We start from the raw sequence: 16095 nt of genomic DNA, 5'->3' as shown, positions 1-16095 counted from the left end.
TTAGTTCGCGCTCGTCTTGTGTGTACCTGTTCGTTCGTTTCGTGCGTCCTGCTTTATGTTTCAGCAGTGCGCTTCAAAGTGTCGAGCTGTGACGCATTAGTTCGCGCTCGTCCTGTGTGCGTTCTTTTCGTGCGTCCTTTGGGCTCGAGCGACGCGCTGGCAATTTCGAGCTGCTTTCCATTCTTCGCGTTACATTACAATTTATTGCTATCGCATTCATTGCTTCGCCGTTGCGGCGAAACTGTGACTTTTTTGATCGACAACGTTCACAAGTATGAACAGCCGTACCAGTTCAAGCTGGGTGGGCGGTAAGCAAGTGGTTCAACTTTGGCCGGATGGCTGAATCGAGTGACGTACCGACAAACAGAAAGACAGACAGAAAGACAGAACAAAATTTCTCCGTTTAAGTATCCCAAGAAAGACTATCGTCTTTAATAAATAGAGAAAAGAACCGTAATGCTTTCTTTTTGCCGTTCTTTGCAGCTTCGAGGTAACGTCCACAAGTTGCACATTGCGGCCATCCCGTGATGCTGTTCAGAGAAAGATATCCTCCTGTCCCGTGTAAAAAGATGGGGTCGAATTCGCAAAGCTTTTATTTCGCAAGTGTTCCTTGCAACTGGCCCACCGGCTTCGCTAAAATTTCTAGCATCAGGAATGTCTCCAATTTTACCTTGCGCATGGTTCTAACGTAAGCGCTTTCTTGACTTTCCGTGATGGCTTCCCGGCTACAGAAATGCTGTGAAACAGCTCAAAGGACAAGGGACGGTAGAAAAGAGAACAGGACAGGCGCCGATCTTTCCACCATCTCTTGTCCTTTGCGCTGTTTTACATCATGAACCAGTACCAACTTGCCCAGCTTTCCCTTCAATACAGCATTGCGCTGCTAAACACGAAGCCACGGGTTCGATTGCCGGCCACGGTGGCCACATTTCGATGTGAGCGAATAAACGCCCGTGCACTTTGATTTAGGTGCATGATGAAGAACCAGAGGCGGTCCGAATTAAACCAGACTACAGCCCGCCTCACAATCATACCGTGGTTCTGGCAGCCTAACATCTCAGGAGTTAAATTTTTAGAGCTTTTTGCGAATACGGAACCAGATTATTGTGAGTCCACGGCATCAGGCTTTGACGTCCACCGCGGGAAGGCACCGCTCGAAGTAAAGCGTCGTGACGTAATCCATAGGCCGGCTCGCACTGAATCCAGAAAAATCTTGTTATACAACATAGCATAAAGACAGACGCCGTCGTAGGAAAGCGTGTCGTTACGGAGACAAACAGCTTAAAGAAAAGAGCGGCCATGTTTTTCTGAGAAAGAACTTCTTTTCAATTGTTCTCGCAGATTTCGCAACACGGACGCGAAGCGGTAGGCGTTTGTGTCTCTTTCTGCCGATGTGCATGCCGTTCACTGCGGACACGCGTGTTGTCGTCTTCGGCTGTTAAAGTATATGCGCACGCGTCGCGCAGGACAATATTCCAGGTGCGGAAAGTTGCAGACAATGCACATATGGAGACTACGTCCATGCGCGTTTCGTTGGCCAGCGACGCAGGGTGTACCTTCGGCACACGAGAGCAAGCTAGCGAGAGCAAGCTGCGCTGTCTTGCGTTCGCTAGAGCGGAGCATAAGCGGACGTATACGCAGCTGCAAGAGGACCCGTCCCGCAGCGTCTACGCAGCGACTTGTCCGGCTGCGAAATGCGCTCGGGCTGTCGAAGCTCCGCTGCGGCGAACAAAACGGGCGGCAGCTGCAAAGCTCGCTGTAGGCAGAGCCGACCGTGTCTGAAAAGCTTGATGAACCGAGCATTGTCCTGCGCAAAATGCATAGCGGCGAATTTGACTAGCGTTGAATGAATAAGGTAAAAAAAACAAACAAACGTATACGCAAAGGTGGACAATAAAAGCTTTTGACAAGTGAAAAAGAAAAAAAAAAACAAACAACGCCAACCACAAGAAGAACTGAAGGAAAAAACCGTGCAACCTCCGTAACAACTGTCAAGTGCTCTCGACAGTGTTCGCCGCATTGAAGCACCTGTGGGCACTGAAACTCGGAAAAACACAATGTGATTTTTGTATACTCAAAACGTTAAAAACAAAGCCGTTGTTGATATATATATATATATATATATAGAATGCATATTTTGCAGGCTGGAGTAGTCAACATTAAATTCAAATGAGCAGAGAGAGAAAAGGTTTATTATGGCAGAAAAGCTGAGAGGTCGGCCTGAATCAATGTTCTGGCCTGCTACTCAGCAGTAGGAAAGGGGAGAGTGGTAGTATAGAGAGTGGAGAGAAGATGCGGATGATGATGATGGAAAAAAGTGGCGACGAAGTAAGTCCTTGAATGTCCAAAAACTATTTACAGTCTCTCGTCGAGCTCTGTATCGCGCAAAAACATGTTCAGCGCTTTCAGAATATCGCGCTGATGACATGGTTGTGGTCCCAACAGAACTTTTTCTGAAACTTGTTGCTTCGATGGCAACAAGACGGCCGCCATTGAATTTCTTTGCGTGAGGTATCGTGGGCAGACGCACAGGAGGTGTTCGATAGTCTCAGGAGTGCCACACATCTCGCAATTGGGACTGTCGGCACGGCCGATAAGGTGTTGGTAACGGCGAGTGAATGCCACACCTAGTCGTAGTCGGTGAAATAAGCTTGTAATACACCTTTTCATGGTTGGTGGGATTCTAACACTCATATTTGGGTCAAGTTCGTGAAGCCGGCGGTGACGATGGCTTGGTAAAGACCAATATGCTGCTGTAGTCTCACTCAGGAGTGTGTACACTACGGTGTTAGTATCCGGTCGGGAAAAGGGGATAGCTAGTACTCTGGCGTTATCATGGGCCATCTTTGCCTCCGCATCGGCTTGCTCATTGCCCTGCAGACCGCAGTGCCCTGGAACCCACTGACACATGATACGATGGCCAGTTTTCAGGGCGACATCGTGTAATTCGGCCACTTCGTGAGCAAGTATGGAATAAGGCCCTCGTTTAAGTGCTGAATCTATCACTTGGAGTGCTGGTTTACGGTCACAAAATATAGTCCGCAGTGGGTCTGTGTTACCCACTGCGTCAACAGCGGCATTCGTTATACCAAGTTTGAAGACCAGTGAACGCTTCCGTCTGGACCACCGAACAACATCGACGGCGGCAGAGATTGTAGCCATCCGCGAGGTAATTCGTTACATATCGACGCAACCTCCTCACCAAATGAGCAGAGGTGACGACTAATGTGAAGGGGATGTCAGAAAAGTTGTTTTGTACAGCGGACAATGTCAGTATCGCTATAGTGGCGCCTGGGACTTTGTTAACACGAAAGTGTTTTATGCCGGGATCCACCAAGTACATCCGTCACGGATATAACGTTGATAAAATGGACGCCAACAAGTGAGAAAGAAAAAAACCACGAGAAAGATACCCCGCTGGGAATCGAACCCACGACCTTGCGGCCGCGACGGCAAGCGCCCGACGCCCTACTACTAAGCTAACACGGCAGGTTCAAGACACCGCGCAAACGCGCCTCATATCTTTCACACATTATCTTTCGCGGCGGGCGGAGCGGGGCGGTGCCGCCGTCTGTGAGATGTGAAAAGAAGTAATGCTTCACGCTCGACACTTACTAGCGCTTACTCCGAGATGCGCGCGATATCGGAGGTCATGGTTAAAGCGTCTCGATACCAGCGAGGTACGCTGGCCGCGCTGGCGTCGCCGAGGCACCCTTCACGCAGCTACGTTCTTCGCCTTTGGCTTCGTATTAGCGTGCGTCGGCTCATCGGAGTAGTGCAGCTTCCACTTGCACCAACGGGATTTCTCCGCCGCCGACTGCTTCGATTGCGAGAGCACCGACTAACAAAACTGCTGCAATGTGCGTTGCAGAAAGGACGCGATTTCGACGGGCGAATGTCGTGCCTTGGTGGAGCGAGAGCAGCGCCTGCGAGACAGAGGCCAGCGGGACGCACGCGTTTGCGGCTCATGCTACGAACCTCTACCTCCCGTGTTGCTGAAGCGCAGTGTGTGTTATGTATGCAGGAGCACAGGCGTCGGCTACCCATTACTAGAAAGCGCACACCGTGCCGTTTCTCTCCTTAATTGACGACGCTTTGAAGAAGTGCATACCGGGTACCAGTGTTGATTATGAGCTTGTTGATATCATCCTCACGCGGGATTCACGATTCGCTGTGTCCAAATATATGTTCACACCGTCAGCTAAACACAAGGGTTTAATCATGATCATGGGTGCTAGTCGTCGCGATAGAGACATGCTGTCAACATGGGTGCATCAACGTCAAACGGTGCTATAGCTGCCAAACACGAATAGACATTGTAAAAACTCTCATATATCACTACATAATAAGCACTACTTCTGTGAAGACACGTTTCACTTTCGTGTTATACCGATTCCCATGTCGGAGGGATCAGCCATGTTTTTTTAAATCCTTCTCGTTTATCAGCTTTGTCATTCTTTCCATCTTAAAGCGTCTGGTTTGGAAAAACAGATGTGCAAAGATGAATTGTACACACAAAATATTATGCCTTCAGGGCGAGTCTATGTCGCAATAAAAAAATTTTAAAAATTAGCTAGAAGCCAACAGTTTGTCGGACATGCACAAAACTACACGTGACCTGCAGCTTACTCTATATATTATGCCTTTTATGCTGCAACTCGAATCAAGTCCCTGCGAGCACGAGAGCTTTCGGCGAGCCGGTACGCAGTACCTTCAATCCTCGCATGTGACGTCACAAACGTGTGGCAGCTTACGCGCCTGGACGCTGAGTGCCGCGCATTATAGGCACGCCGACTGGTCGCTCCCACCGCCTTTGATGCGCGCTTGTTAGGACCACGCTGTAATTATTAGAAGGCCTTGTACAAGTTGTACCAACGTGGGCTCAAGCGAAAGGGATGAAGAAACAGATTTCCGTGAGCTTCCTGCCTCCCAACGTTTCCCAAAAAGAGGAGGGTCAGCTAACGAGAGCAGCTTGCGTTTTCTTTTTTTTCCTTCCATATGGACCATGCTGCACCGGGAGAAGGGGCTGTAGTATATAAATCATTAGACTGTTTCGGCAGGCGCTGGGTGTTTTATGAATGCTTATCGCTGCTTTGATCACTTTCAATTTCGCAGCGGACGCGCGCGTTTTAGCCGACAGTACTGCTAAAACATCCTGCAACCAAGATGCACCCATTGCTTCCTCAAATATCCTTTGTTCCCAGTTCTTTCTTTTTTTTTGCTTTGTTAACGGCTTTTGTGTGCCTTAAACTCGCTGTTGTTAGGTGGTTTTTGCGTTCAAAAATGGGTTCTAATATTTGTGTTGTTCAATTTAACCCAATCGACAACCGCCTTGTCCGCTGCTCAGCTATGAAATGGAGTCAGCAACTCCTCCATGTGAAATAAAGACGTTTATTCCCCGCTATTTTTCTTTAGGAACATGGACGTTTCGAAACGAAATAAAGCTTTGTTTTTGTTAGATGAAATTTCTTTGTGCCCGAACCTTAGAAGGGAAATAGCTGTCTTGTAACAAATGGCGAGTGAACGTTCATCTCATTGGGAGGCTGCTAAAACCGTCAGAAAGCGGCGTCATCGCCACCGACGTTCGTTAAAGCCAGTGGCTCACCCTCTGCAGAGTACCTGCGACGGCCGACTTTTCCACCCCGTTTGCTGGCCATATGGGTGACGGCCGATACAAACCAGGGCCCGTACTCACAAAAACGTCTTGCGCTAAAAATTGTCTTTAGAGATAATACTTCAGCCAATCAAGATCTAGGACATCTCATTAGTGGAGCCAGCTGACCAATGGGAAAACACACTTACGAAAGAGAAGTTTTGTGAATTCGGCCTCAGAACATCAAGAAAAGCACGGTTGCCACTTTCGCAGCTTGGCCTACGTTACCGCGGTCACAGCCGCATGAAAGTTCACGGAGCCCATCGGCAACTTTGATCTCTTAACTTCTGACTGGCAGGCTGTCTGATAAGGACAAAAAATTATCGTAGTGCTTTGATCACTCTTAGATACCATACGCGCCTTCATCGGCCAGCAAAAATCACCCTCAGCTCAGTGTGCACAACAGGTACTGTTCACTTTAAATCCAGTACCTCCAAACCTTCAGTAGAAACCACGGCTCGCCTAGGAGGAGGAAGGAAAGGCAAGGAGGTCAACCAGACGCGCGTCCTGTTTGCTACCCTACACTGGGGGGAAGGGATTAAAAGAAATAAATAAGAGGGAAGAAGGTACTATCAGGGTACATGTGCGCCTGTCCATTACACGCCTACAAGCGATCGCTTAACCCGGTCGATTAAAAAAAAACTGTATCAATACCCGCGTCTCTTTGCTGGCCTGCGACGCGCAGGGCCACGCTACGAGGATCTTCTCTTCTGTAAACGGTATGTCGTCTAGTTTGTTCAGCGCTCTGCATAGAACGTCTAGTAACGTAATTTTGCGAGGAGGTCAGACATATATCGATTTTACAGTGGAACGTGAAAGGCCTGAGGTTCCGCATCCGTCAGTGTACATTCACAAATCAGATTCCGCTAACGCATAAGCTCTCTAAAACTGTCGAGATACAAGCCTTTTTTTTTTTTTCGACCTGGGGTGTTGTTATATTTCGCACGAATCCGAATCGGTTCCTTTCTTCTGGGAGTAATAAAGTTTTGATCAATAAAAAAATCACGCGTGCTCGCTAATTCTTCCTTTTCATACCTTCCCCCAGCGTAGAATAGCAAACCAGACGCGCGTCTTGTTGCCTGTCCTTCTTCTTCCTCCTCCTCCTCCTTCCGTTGAAGCATATTGCAGCATTTATACATAAAACACAACGCAACATGGCAACATGGGAAAGGGCATTATTTACTTAGAACTATTTACCGAGAACTCTTGACAGCAGTTGTAGCAAGTTGCTGCGCAGTTAGCTGTCGTGAGAAAAAGGTACAGATCCCATGTCACCCGCCAACATGGCATCCGTCCAAATTACCGTAACCTGTGCAAAGCTTTTGAACTACTGAGCAAGTTTCCCCAATTGCTGAAACCATTCCTACAAACCGTCTTCAATATGGCCAGGAAGATATTAAGGTTCTGTTCTTTTCGCCTTTTAAGGCGGCGACTCAACCAGCCTACTGCAGCAAACGATGAGATCTTGTTCAGCAAATCGATCGTCGAACATCATCACGTGGCATTTTGGCGCTTTGATAAAGTGAAGGACACGAAAACGTTAGAACATTGAGTTGAACTATACTACAGCCAGTCTTAAATCCAGGAGTTGGTTGTTCTGCTCCGGTGCTCTCTGTGTAACATTAATGCGCCGAGCCAGTCTAGTATTAGTAACCGTAAGGGAGGATCACTGCCCACCTGTATGCACTAATTTATCGCATGGAAGAATACCACGGGGATATTCAATAAGTGCATGGTGCACACTGGGGATCGAAAGAATGGAGTTCTCTAAGCAAAACGACTAAAAAAGAAAAAGAAAGCTGCTCGAGGTACCGCGTTATGAGTATAATTGCATGCCAGCAATATTGCATTCCACGGTTGTGCGAAGTACTACGAGTATATTGGACCACTGCTTGCTATGGACTCGTAAAGTGGTTTTACAGTAGTATTGCACACGACTACGACAATCCCTCGGGTGGGGGAGCGGCGCCTTTTTCGACACCGCGAGAGCCTACAATGCTGCGCACAGCGCATACACAATCGTTCTCCTTGGCTTGTGCGGCGAGAAAGTGTCTGTGCAATGGTGTACAGCACGTGTAGTGTCGTCGACAACCGCCCGAAAGGTTGTATGTGCATCCAGAAGCACCTTCCCCCGACGTTCCTACCTTTAAAAGGAAGGTGTCGGGCAACCGAATTTACTCTGATGAAGGCCGCCGGTCCCGCAATGTTAGTAAATTGTTTTGTTGCTTAGACGTGTGTATGTTCAATTTTTGATATTTCTTCGGATTCAGCGTCTATTTTTCTTGATATATATATATATATATATATATATATATATATATATATATATATATATACACCAGCATTATAGATGTCACTATGAGGGACGTCGAAGTGGGGGCTCTTTAACATGCACGCAAATATCGGTCCACGAGTGTTCTTGCATTCCGCCCCAAATCAGGAGGCAGCCGTCGTTGCTATTGAACCCACAATCTCAAAATCTCGGCCTCTGAGCAGGTATAGGGCGCGCTAGCAGGTGCGGCAAGTCGCATAGCACATTTATTACAATGGTACGCACAAACCTCCATTTGTCGGTGTACGGGCCATACCGGATGGCTCCTCCGATACTCCCATGCGATGAAAGGTCGGGCTGCATCACAGCGCCATGCATGGATTGCATTTTTTTTTAAATACATGGCGTTGTTGAGGAAGTTTTCTGCTATTTAGAATTTCCATCATGCCTTTCTTGCAGGGGCGTAGCCAAGGGGGGGGGGGTGTTGGGGGGTTCGAACCCCCCCCCCCCCCCCGAAATTTTTCAGTTTTGCTTGCGTATATAGGCACGCACACATACATAAAGTATGGTTGAACCCTCCCCCCCCCCCCCCCCCCCCGAAAAAAATTTCTGGCTACGCCCCTGCTTTCTTGCTTTTAAGTTTTCGTTTGGGCCGGCAGAGAACTTCGCTCTCACGAGGAAGCGCAACTTTCCAAACGAGGGCTCAGGAAGCTTTCGAGATCATAGGTTGCTGAGCGTTACGCAAGAAGGTCAATAGCTGACGTTAATATGGCAGACTGATTGTCGAGTTTGAGGCTAACTACTAACGTTACTCCATCCTTGGAACCTGAAGACGTTGGTGAATGTAGGCAGCTCGTGCAAAGTGCCACACGGGTCGCTGTAACTTGATTTCATTCCCTTTGAGTGCTTGCATAAACGAGAGGTACGCGAACGAACAAACACTCGCTAGCAGTGTATTGGTCAGACGACTGCGACAACACTTGCATGTTTACTTTCGTGCCTATAGTCATGCGCAGTATGTTTGTGTCGACTTCAGACTGTCCAAGTCAACAACTCTTTCAAGGTTCGTTCAACCGAGCGTTTGTCGTTCGCAGCACTCTCGATCGCTTAACTGCGTCCGCGTTTTCGTGAGCTCCGTAAAATGTGCGCTCTCTTATTACTCTCGACGAAAGACTGAGAGAGAAAAGTCACAGTAACGCCCGCACAAAAGGACACGGCGCATGCGGCTTTATTTTTTCGACCACGCGTGAGGCGGCACAGAAGCATAATAAATTGATTTAACTTCACTGCCGCATCTATTAAAAGCGTGCGCTCCACATGCCTAAAGGAAATAATAGATGTATACTACCGTATTCAAACAGAATGACAACTACTTTAGCTTTGACGCTTACTTTTCTGAGTTGTCTGGTGCATACATCACGAATGCAAAAACATGCAGTAATTGTTTCCATTATTACAATACGTGAACATAAGCACGTCATCCTGCCCACGGCTACTATAGATATAAACGACATTCTCGCCATAACCAGTCAAAGTGAGGAAACGGTCACAAATTAGTGAACGTTCCTGAAGAGGTGTGTACAACGCTACGTTGAAACAGGCACTGTTGACGCAAACAACGCTAGCCTGCCTGTCAAAACATCCACTTATCTGCCGGCTGCACGTTTCTCACCTGCCGAAGTCGAAGTTGAGTGGCACGGAGTTGACGAGGCGCAGCGGCTCCTTGAGCATGTTGTTGAGCGAAAAGCCGCCGTGGCGCGGCTTCTTACTCTGGCGGCGCACGTGCGCGGTGAACACGCGCCGCAGCCGGCTCTCCTTGTTGGTGCTGTCCGGATTGTCCTGCGACGAGCACGGCGCGGCGCCCATAATTTCTTCACGCTGCAGCTCGGCCAGGTCCAACGCTGAACCACCGGCCCCCTGGTAGCGACGCAGCATAACCGCGGCTCACGCGAGATCCTACCGCGACGGGACCCGGGACCAACCCGCCCACCCCCACCCCCCCACCTATCGGAGCTACCTCCCGGAGTCCAGAGAACGGATCTCCACGCTTCGATGTTTCCTAAAGCGCAGGCTCAGCCGGCGCGCGCCACTCGGCCCACGGCCGCGCACGTCGAGGACTACAGTCGCACGGCGCGCGGATACGCCGTCTGCGCGTTTCGAAAAGTGACGCGTAGCCGCGCCGCCCGTCACGTGCGCCAGGCGTCATGTACCCGCCCCCGCCTACCGGAGCCGCGGCGCATGCGCCCGTGCGCCCCGCGACAAAACGTTCCAGGATGGGCGGCATCACCTCTCCTCCTCGCCACGGCAGTCGCCGGCGGCGGAAATCTGGAGCGTCTCTCCATTGGACTCTATACGAGGCACCGCGCGGTGCACGAGGTGGCAGGCATTGGCTGCTCACGTGCTTGGCTTGCCATTCCGTGAACGCTCCATTTGGATCCTTAGAAGTCTGAGATGAAGACGGCCAAATAAAAAAAAAAAGGAAGGAAACGCACTAACACATTTTTTAAAAAGAACCGGCATACTTGTTGATAGGGGCGTCAGCAGGAAAGAAAGACGGAGATTGATTCCCCCAAATGGGAGTACGTCACGTACGAGCAGCTTGCTCACTCGTGCCACCTTGCCGACTCTTCTTTATATCCAAAGCTTTACGGAGCCATCGCCTCGAGTATACAGCGCTCTCAGTTGAAAGCTCTAAATGTGGGTGGTACTTGGCAGCTCCCAATATATATATATATATATATATATATATATATATATATATATATATATATATATATATATATATATATATATATATATATATGAGAACTAACAGACAATAACGCCTTCTTTCCTTGGCGTTATTGTCTGTTAGTTCTCATTAATATTGTGTCTAACAAAGATAAACGAGCCCTTGAAAAATCATAGCTTTCCTTCATATATATATATATATATATATATATATATATATATATATATATATATATATATATATATATATATATATATATATATATATAGCAACACTTATAATGCACCCCTTTATTTGTTGTGCTGACCATGCATATATGGCAACATACAGGCAATCGTTGGCATTAGAATGAAAATCAAATCTATTACATTATTCTTCTACGTGTACACTCATAATCCAACGCGAGGTATAATTAGCCTACGAATATACTCTTTAATTTCACATCAGGGGCGTAGCCAGAAATTTTTTTCGGGGGGGGGGGGGTTCAACCATACTTTATGTATGTTCGTGCGTGCGTTTGTATGTGTGCGTGCCTATATACGCAAGCAAAACTGAAAAATTTCGGGGGGGTTTCAACCCCCCCAACCCCCCCCCCCCCTTGGCTACGCCCCTGTTTCACATACTTATGATCCCCGCCGGAATATATTCTCAACGCTCTCGCGTTCGGTCTGACATGACTTATTCATCTGTACAAAATTAAGCGAGGTAAGCAGGTACAAGTAGATACCGTTAGAGTTTAATTCCCGTTCGATAGTACATGTATCGCTGCTCTGGCTTTTGACTGGAAATGTAAGACGTTTAGACTGTGGAGATATATCTATCAGCATACATCTGTGCCTCAGCGTTTATGAATCAATAATGCAATAACGTTTAGAAACGTCTCTCTCGACTTAAATGCAGCTATTGCTCTGGAAGTTAAGAAAGAGATTTGCAATATGCTCTGGAAGTTGTACGTGAAAGAAGCATAACCGAGCGAGGGCATGTGCCCTTTCTTGTAGTATATAGGTGGAACGGCGCAACACTCGAGCATTGCAACAGTTGCGGCACTTGGTAACTGCGGAGTCTGTGGTTTCGTGCTATCGACCTCGCCGTCCTGACTTTTGTCAAATTATTCCTGCAGGTGGTCAAATGCACGGAGTGCGCCCACTCTTCTCTCATATTTTGGACATTTGACACAACCCAGATCACGCGCCCAAAAAGACTGCTAAGTTTACGCTGACCTATTCTTGCATGCGGCTGATGCCCCGTTCTGAAACCTCCGTAGTAATAATAAGTACGGCTTTGTCAGGAATTTCTTCCTTGGCTCTCATTATATTTTTTTTTTCATTTCCGCGATACGGTTTCTAAAACTGATACAGAATATTCAAACTTTTCTGCAATATTTTTTTGCACCTAATCGCGGGAATAAAATAATAGCGGAAAAATTAAAGAAGCCGGCTGAAAATTATCTCTTTGCCTTAAATGCTGCCCACTTTTCTGTTACGGGGTCTTGCATGCACTAATGGTGCAAAGTGCACAATACGTGCGCCACGAAAAAACGAGCACATATTAAGGAACGAGCTGTGTATTCGGCGCTCCAAATAGTAACCCGCGTCCGATTGTGCAGAGCTACTCTTTAAACAAAGCTAGTGCGCAGAATTTGTTCATCGCCCAATGTGAAACAAGACGCTTCCACTTCTTACCAAAATGTTAAGTTTCTTGAGTTATTCGATATCAGCTCTTCACATTGGCTACGAAGAAGCGTTCGCTGTTGTTCCCGAATCTTGTTGCACCAGCGCTTTCTACGACGATATTAAGAAATCTTTAAATGTAGTGTTCCCGAACTGAAAAGAATTATTCAAAAGTAAACTGCCAGATGCGCAGGACGATGTTAAAATCACGTAAGTACATAGTTATCTAAGAATGACTAATTAACTTCCTAATTACCCGCTTTACGGTACATATCGCTATTGACGAGTTCTAGCATGTATACTTCGAATGAAATCTGAGGGCAGCGCGGATTTTGAGATACGCGCTATCACACCAGCGATAAAAATTCGCCGTCCTTCCTATTACACTTTAAACAAACCGCCGTCTTGCGCATTGAAGTACTATAGCAACTGGAACGCACGTGTAGTACTTCTTCGCACACTCAGTGAACGAATGAAAACTTGTGACGTCATGAAAATTTGTTTAAAGTGAATACTCCCTGCGAACAAACCGGCTACACCACCTGACACTCGTTTGACAATTCTTCAATTGCTATATTTGCGGTAACGCAATTAATTTTAAATGTTAGTTAGTAGCTTTTAGTCAAACTATTAATTCGTACGATTTTCGCTTCTATTGATGTCCGCCGCACCTTACAGTCCGCTTCTGGAGAAATTTTCCTTTTTTCCTCGGAAACCTCCTTTTTGAATACTACTTGGTTTTGGTAGAAACATCCCTTATGTTGAGACCTCGAGAAAACAGCAGCTTCGAAGAGGTTTCTTTTTTTTTTCGTATACCATGATACCGAATGTATTTTTCGTATGCAAAATAATGTGCTTCCGAGCGTAGCTCGAAGATAGACTGTCGTGAACTGCGGGGCGAATCAGATGAGCGCTAAGGTAGAGTGGTTGAAAGAGCACCTCCTTTCTTTCTCCAAGTAGGTTAGGAGATCGCGTTTTACTGAATAGGCGAGCAAAACTAGTCAGACAGTTACGTGGGTACGAAATGAGTTCTTTTTTTCTTCACCGTAAGAATGTGTATCACCTCATTGTCCCCAAAAAGCCGACGTCTGCCACCTTCAAATTCGCCACTGGCGGCAAAGCGCTCTTCTCGGCAATAGTGGGCTACGTGCGGAAAAGCAAACTTACGTTACGGAGAGAAACTCGGTACTGCATCCTCGCCATGGAACGTGGCATTGACGTGCGTAAAAAAAAAACGCGATAACCTACGATGCGTACCTGCAACACTGCAGGTTCATATTGGGCCGATTAGAAAGAAACATTTTTCTGCCCGAAGTGAAATCTTGAGTGAAATACATTGTCCGGAAATTACAAAGTTCACGTAATGAGTTCAGTCACTTGAGCAGGCACATAAGAGTTTTCATCGTTTTGAATGCAAAAAAATAAAAATGACTTTACTTAATGCATTACCTATAAAAAATTTAAAACATTGTTCAGAGGAATCACGTGTTCGTATAAATTATCGCAGGTCGTGGTTAATTTTACCGCACAGTAAATGCAGCCGCAATGCATTTAGAACACTATATCAGTCTCTCCTCTAGTTATGCCCAAGAATCACTGAGATGAAAAGATTCTGATGGGCACTTCACGTATTCGACTACACAGGCGAAGTACTTGCTCCTAATGGTGTCTTCAGTTGCTCGGTTCAAAGTACTCTGGAGTACTTCGGACTACATTCAAATGCGTGCTATCGGGTACTCTCAGCTGGTTGTTTCCGCTTCTTGACACTGTGTGCGAGGAATGCGCTTCCAACAATTTTTTTTTTATCGCGGACCTTAATGAGTTTATATAAGCAGAGTGAGTGCAGCTATGCCTGTGGAATGCACGACCACTGTGTACGTGATACTTTTACCGATCATCTGGAGTAGCGCGCCAACCCGTCATTTTCGTCCACGAAGGCCCAGTCTCAAACTGAAAGTGATCGCAGTCGCTTTCAATATGAAACGAGAGCACGTTCGAGATCGATCTGAACGTCAGTCACACTACACAAAATATTTCTGCCGTTCAGGTCGATGCTGGTTGTGTCTAGCTAATCATTACGCGCATATTAATTAGAATCAAGAAGGACAGACCAAGTACTGCTGCAAATTGTGCGTACGTCTGTGGATGCATTGCCGTGGTGCTTTCGGAAGTTGTTCGTCGATGTTAATTTCCGGCGTTCTCAGCGCTCTGACAAGCGTTCGGCAACAATTCACCTGCGTTGCAAATTGAGGCGGACTCCCAATATAGATGCTTTCAGACAGAGGAGTGCAGTCATTAAAAGGTACCCCAGGTGTTCGTACTGAGTTATGTGAACCATGCGATTTGAATTCCCTCAAGGTACGTACTGAAAGAAATTAATGGCGCGCTCCCAGTCGATTCGCGTGATCAAGCGCGTTGACTTTCATATATAAATATTTCCGTTGAATGGACCAGTGTTTTAGTTATGATGCCATCTTCTAATTTGTTTTCGCTATGTCCCGGCACTCTGCTTCGGCTTCTCGACCCGCATTCAAATGAGAAGGCATAGTGGGTTGTTGCTTACTGGCACTCACCTATCGCTCACGATCGACGACACTCCTTTCAAATATAAAAGCTAGCCTCGGTTCTGAACGCGCACAAGTCATTAGTGGCGCAAGTTCGAGTTGAGAATCTGGGCCCGCATCCACAAAAACGTTTTGCGTTAAAAATTTTCGTAAGAGAATATTTCAGTCGATCACGAGGCGGGACATTCATTAACGAAGCCGGCTGAGGAATGGGAAAACGCCCTTACGGAAGAGGGATTTCTGTGAATTCGGCCCCTGTGCATTATGCACAAGGGAACAATTTTTCGCCGGCACAGCAGTTGTCTATATGTATTTGTTAAATTATCCTGAAATAGTTTATGGCACCTGCGACAATATAAATTCCAGACAGCAGCACTGCTTTCGTATCGCAGCAGTTCTACTCTAAAACACACGGGAGATGCCACCAATTGCTTCTGCAGCCCTATGGCTGTGACACAACGTGCGCAGGAAAAGAAAGTAATAAAATACCAGTAAAATTATACAGATCCCGCGAACTATGAGAATCAATGTCATGCGAAGCATTGCGCCGTCAGCTGTATGTCCACATTCGGTTAGGGTTCTTCCCAGAAATGGGAATAGGAAAGCACAGCGCGACTGAGACGAGGGACGAAAAACACACGCCACACACGAGCGCTCGTGTGTGGTGTGCGTTCTTCAAGGTCCAGTCGCGTTGTGCCTTCCTGCTGCTCCTATGAACCAACTCGTCCAGATCAAAGTCTTACTTCTTTTCAGAGTCACTGGATTGGCCGACGACTTTACGTAAAGCGACGGATTGTGTGTGTGACGTCAGTCTGTATGCGGAGACAAAAGCGCGAACATGACGACTCTGACAACGATGGTTCGGCGGCGGCGACATGTCGTGTTTTCTCACATCGACGAAGAAACGTGACAACGTGCTGTGCGACAACCTGGAACGGTCCCGAAGGTTAACCCAGGTTATCGCACAGTGTGACAGGGTGAATTTGAAGCGTTATCTTCTGTGAAAAGAGGACTAGCAAATGTGGCTCACTCACTAAAACGCTGCCGCCTGCACGCTCCCACTCGTAACGCAGGTAGAAACTGGATAAAAACTTTGTGAGTGTTCTTCCCCTCTGGCCGCCCACCTTCACTAATGAGTCGTCCAACGCCAGGTTTGGCTGATGTTTACCGTTACAAACAATTCTAGCGCAAGGACATGGTGTCAA

General features: G+C 47.1%; 1 protein-coding gene across 4 annotated transcripts in view; it reads right to left on the bottom strand.

The window, feature by feature from the left end:
- LOC119401923 (GTPase-activating Rap/Ran-GAP domain-like protein 3) overlaps window positions 1–10064 on the bottom strand; it is a 594089-nt gene extending 584025 nt beyond the window's left edge. For all 4 annotated transcript variants that reach the window (XM_037668951.2, XM_037668957.2, XM_049417628.1 and 1 more), the window contains exon 1: window positions 9598–10064. In XM_037668951.2, coding sequence (XP_037524879.1) covers window positions 9598–9860 — 263 coding nt within the window. In that variant the 5' untranslated portion in view covers window positions 9861–10064. The remainder of the gene's footprint in view (window positions 1–9597) is intronic.
- Window positions 10065–16095: the final 6031 nt, after the last annotated feature.

This window comes from Rhipicephalus sanguineus, chromosome 1 (assembly GCF_013339695.2).
Source record: "Rhipicephalus sanguineus isolate Rsan-2018 chromosome 1, BIME_Rsan_1.4, whole genome shotgun sequence".
NCBI classification, from domain to species: Eukaryota; Metazoa; Arthropoda; class Arachnida; order Ixodida; family Ixodidae; genus Rhipicephalus; species Rhipicephalus sanguineus.
The sequence above is the reverse complement of the archived record's forward strand: the minus strand, read 5'-3'. Positions and strand labels throughout refer to the sequence as shown.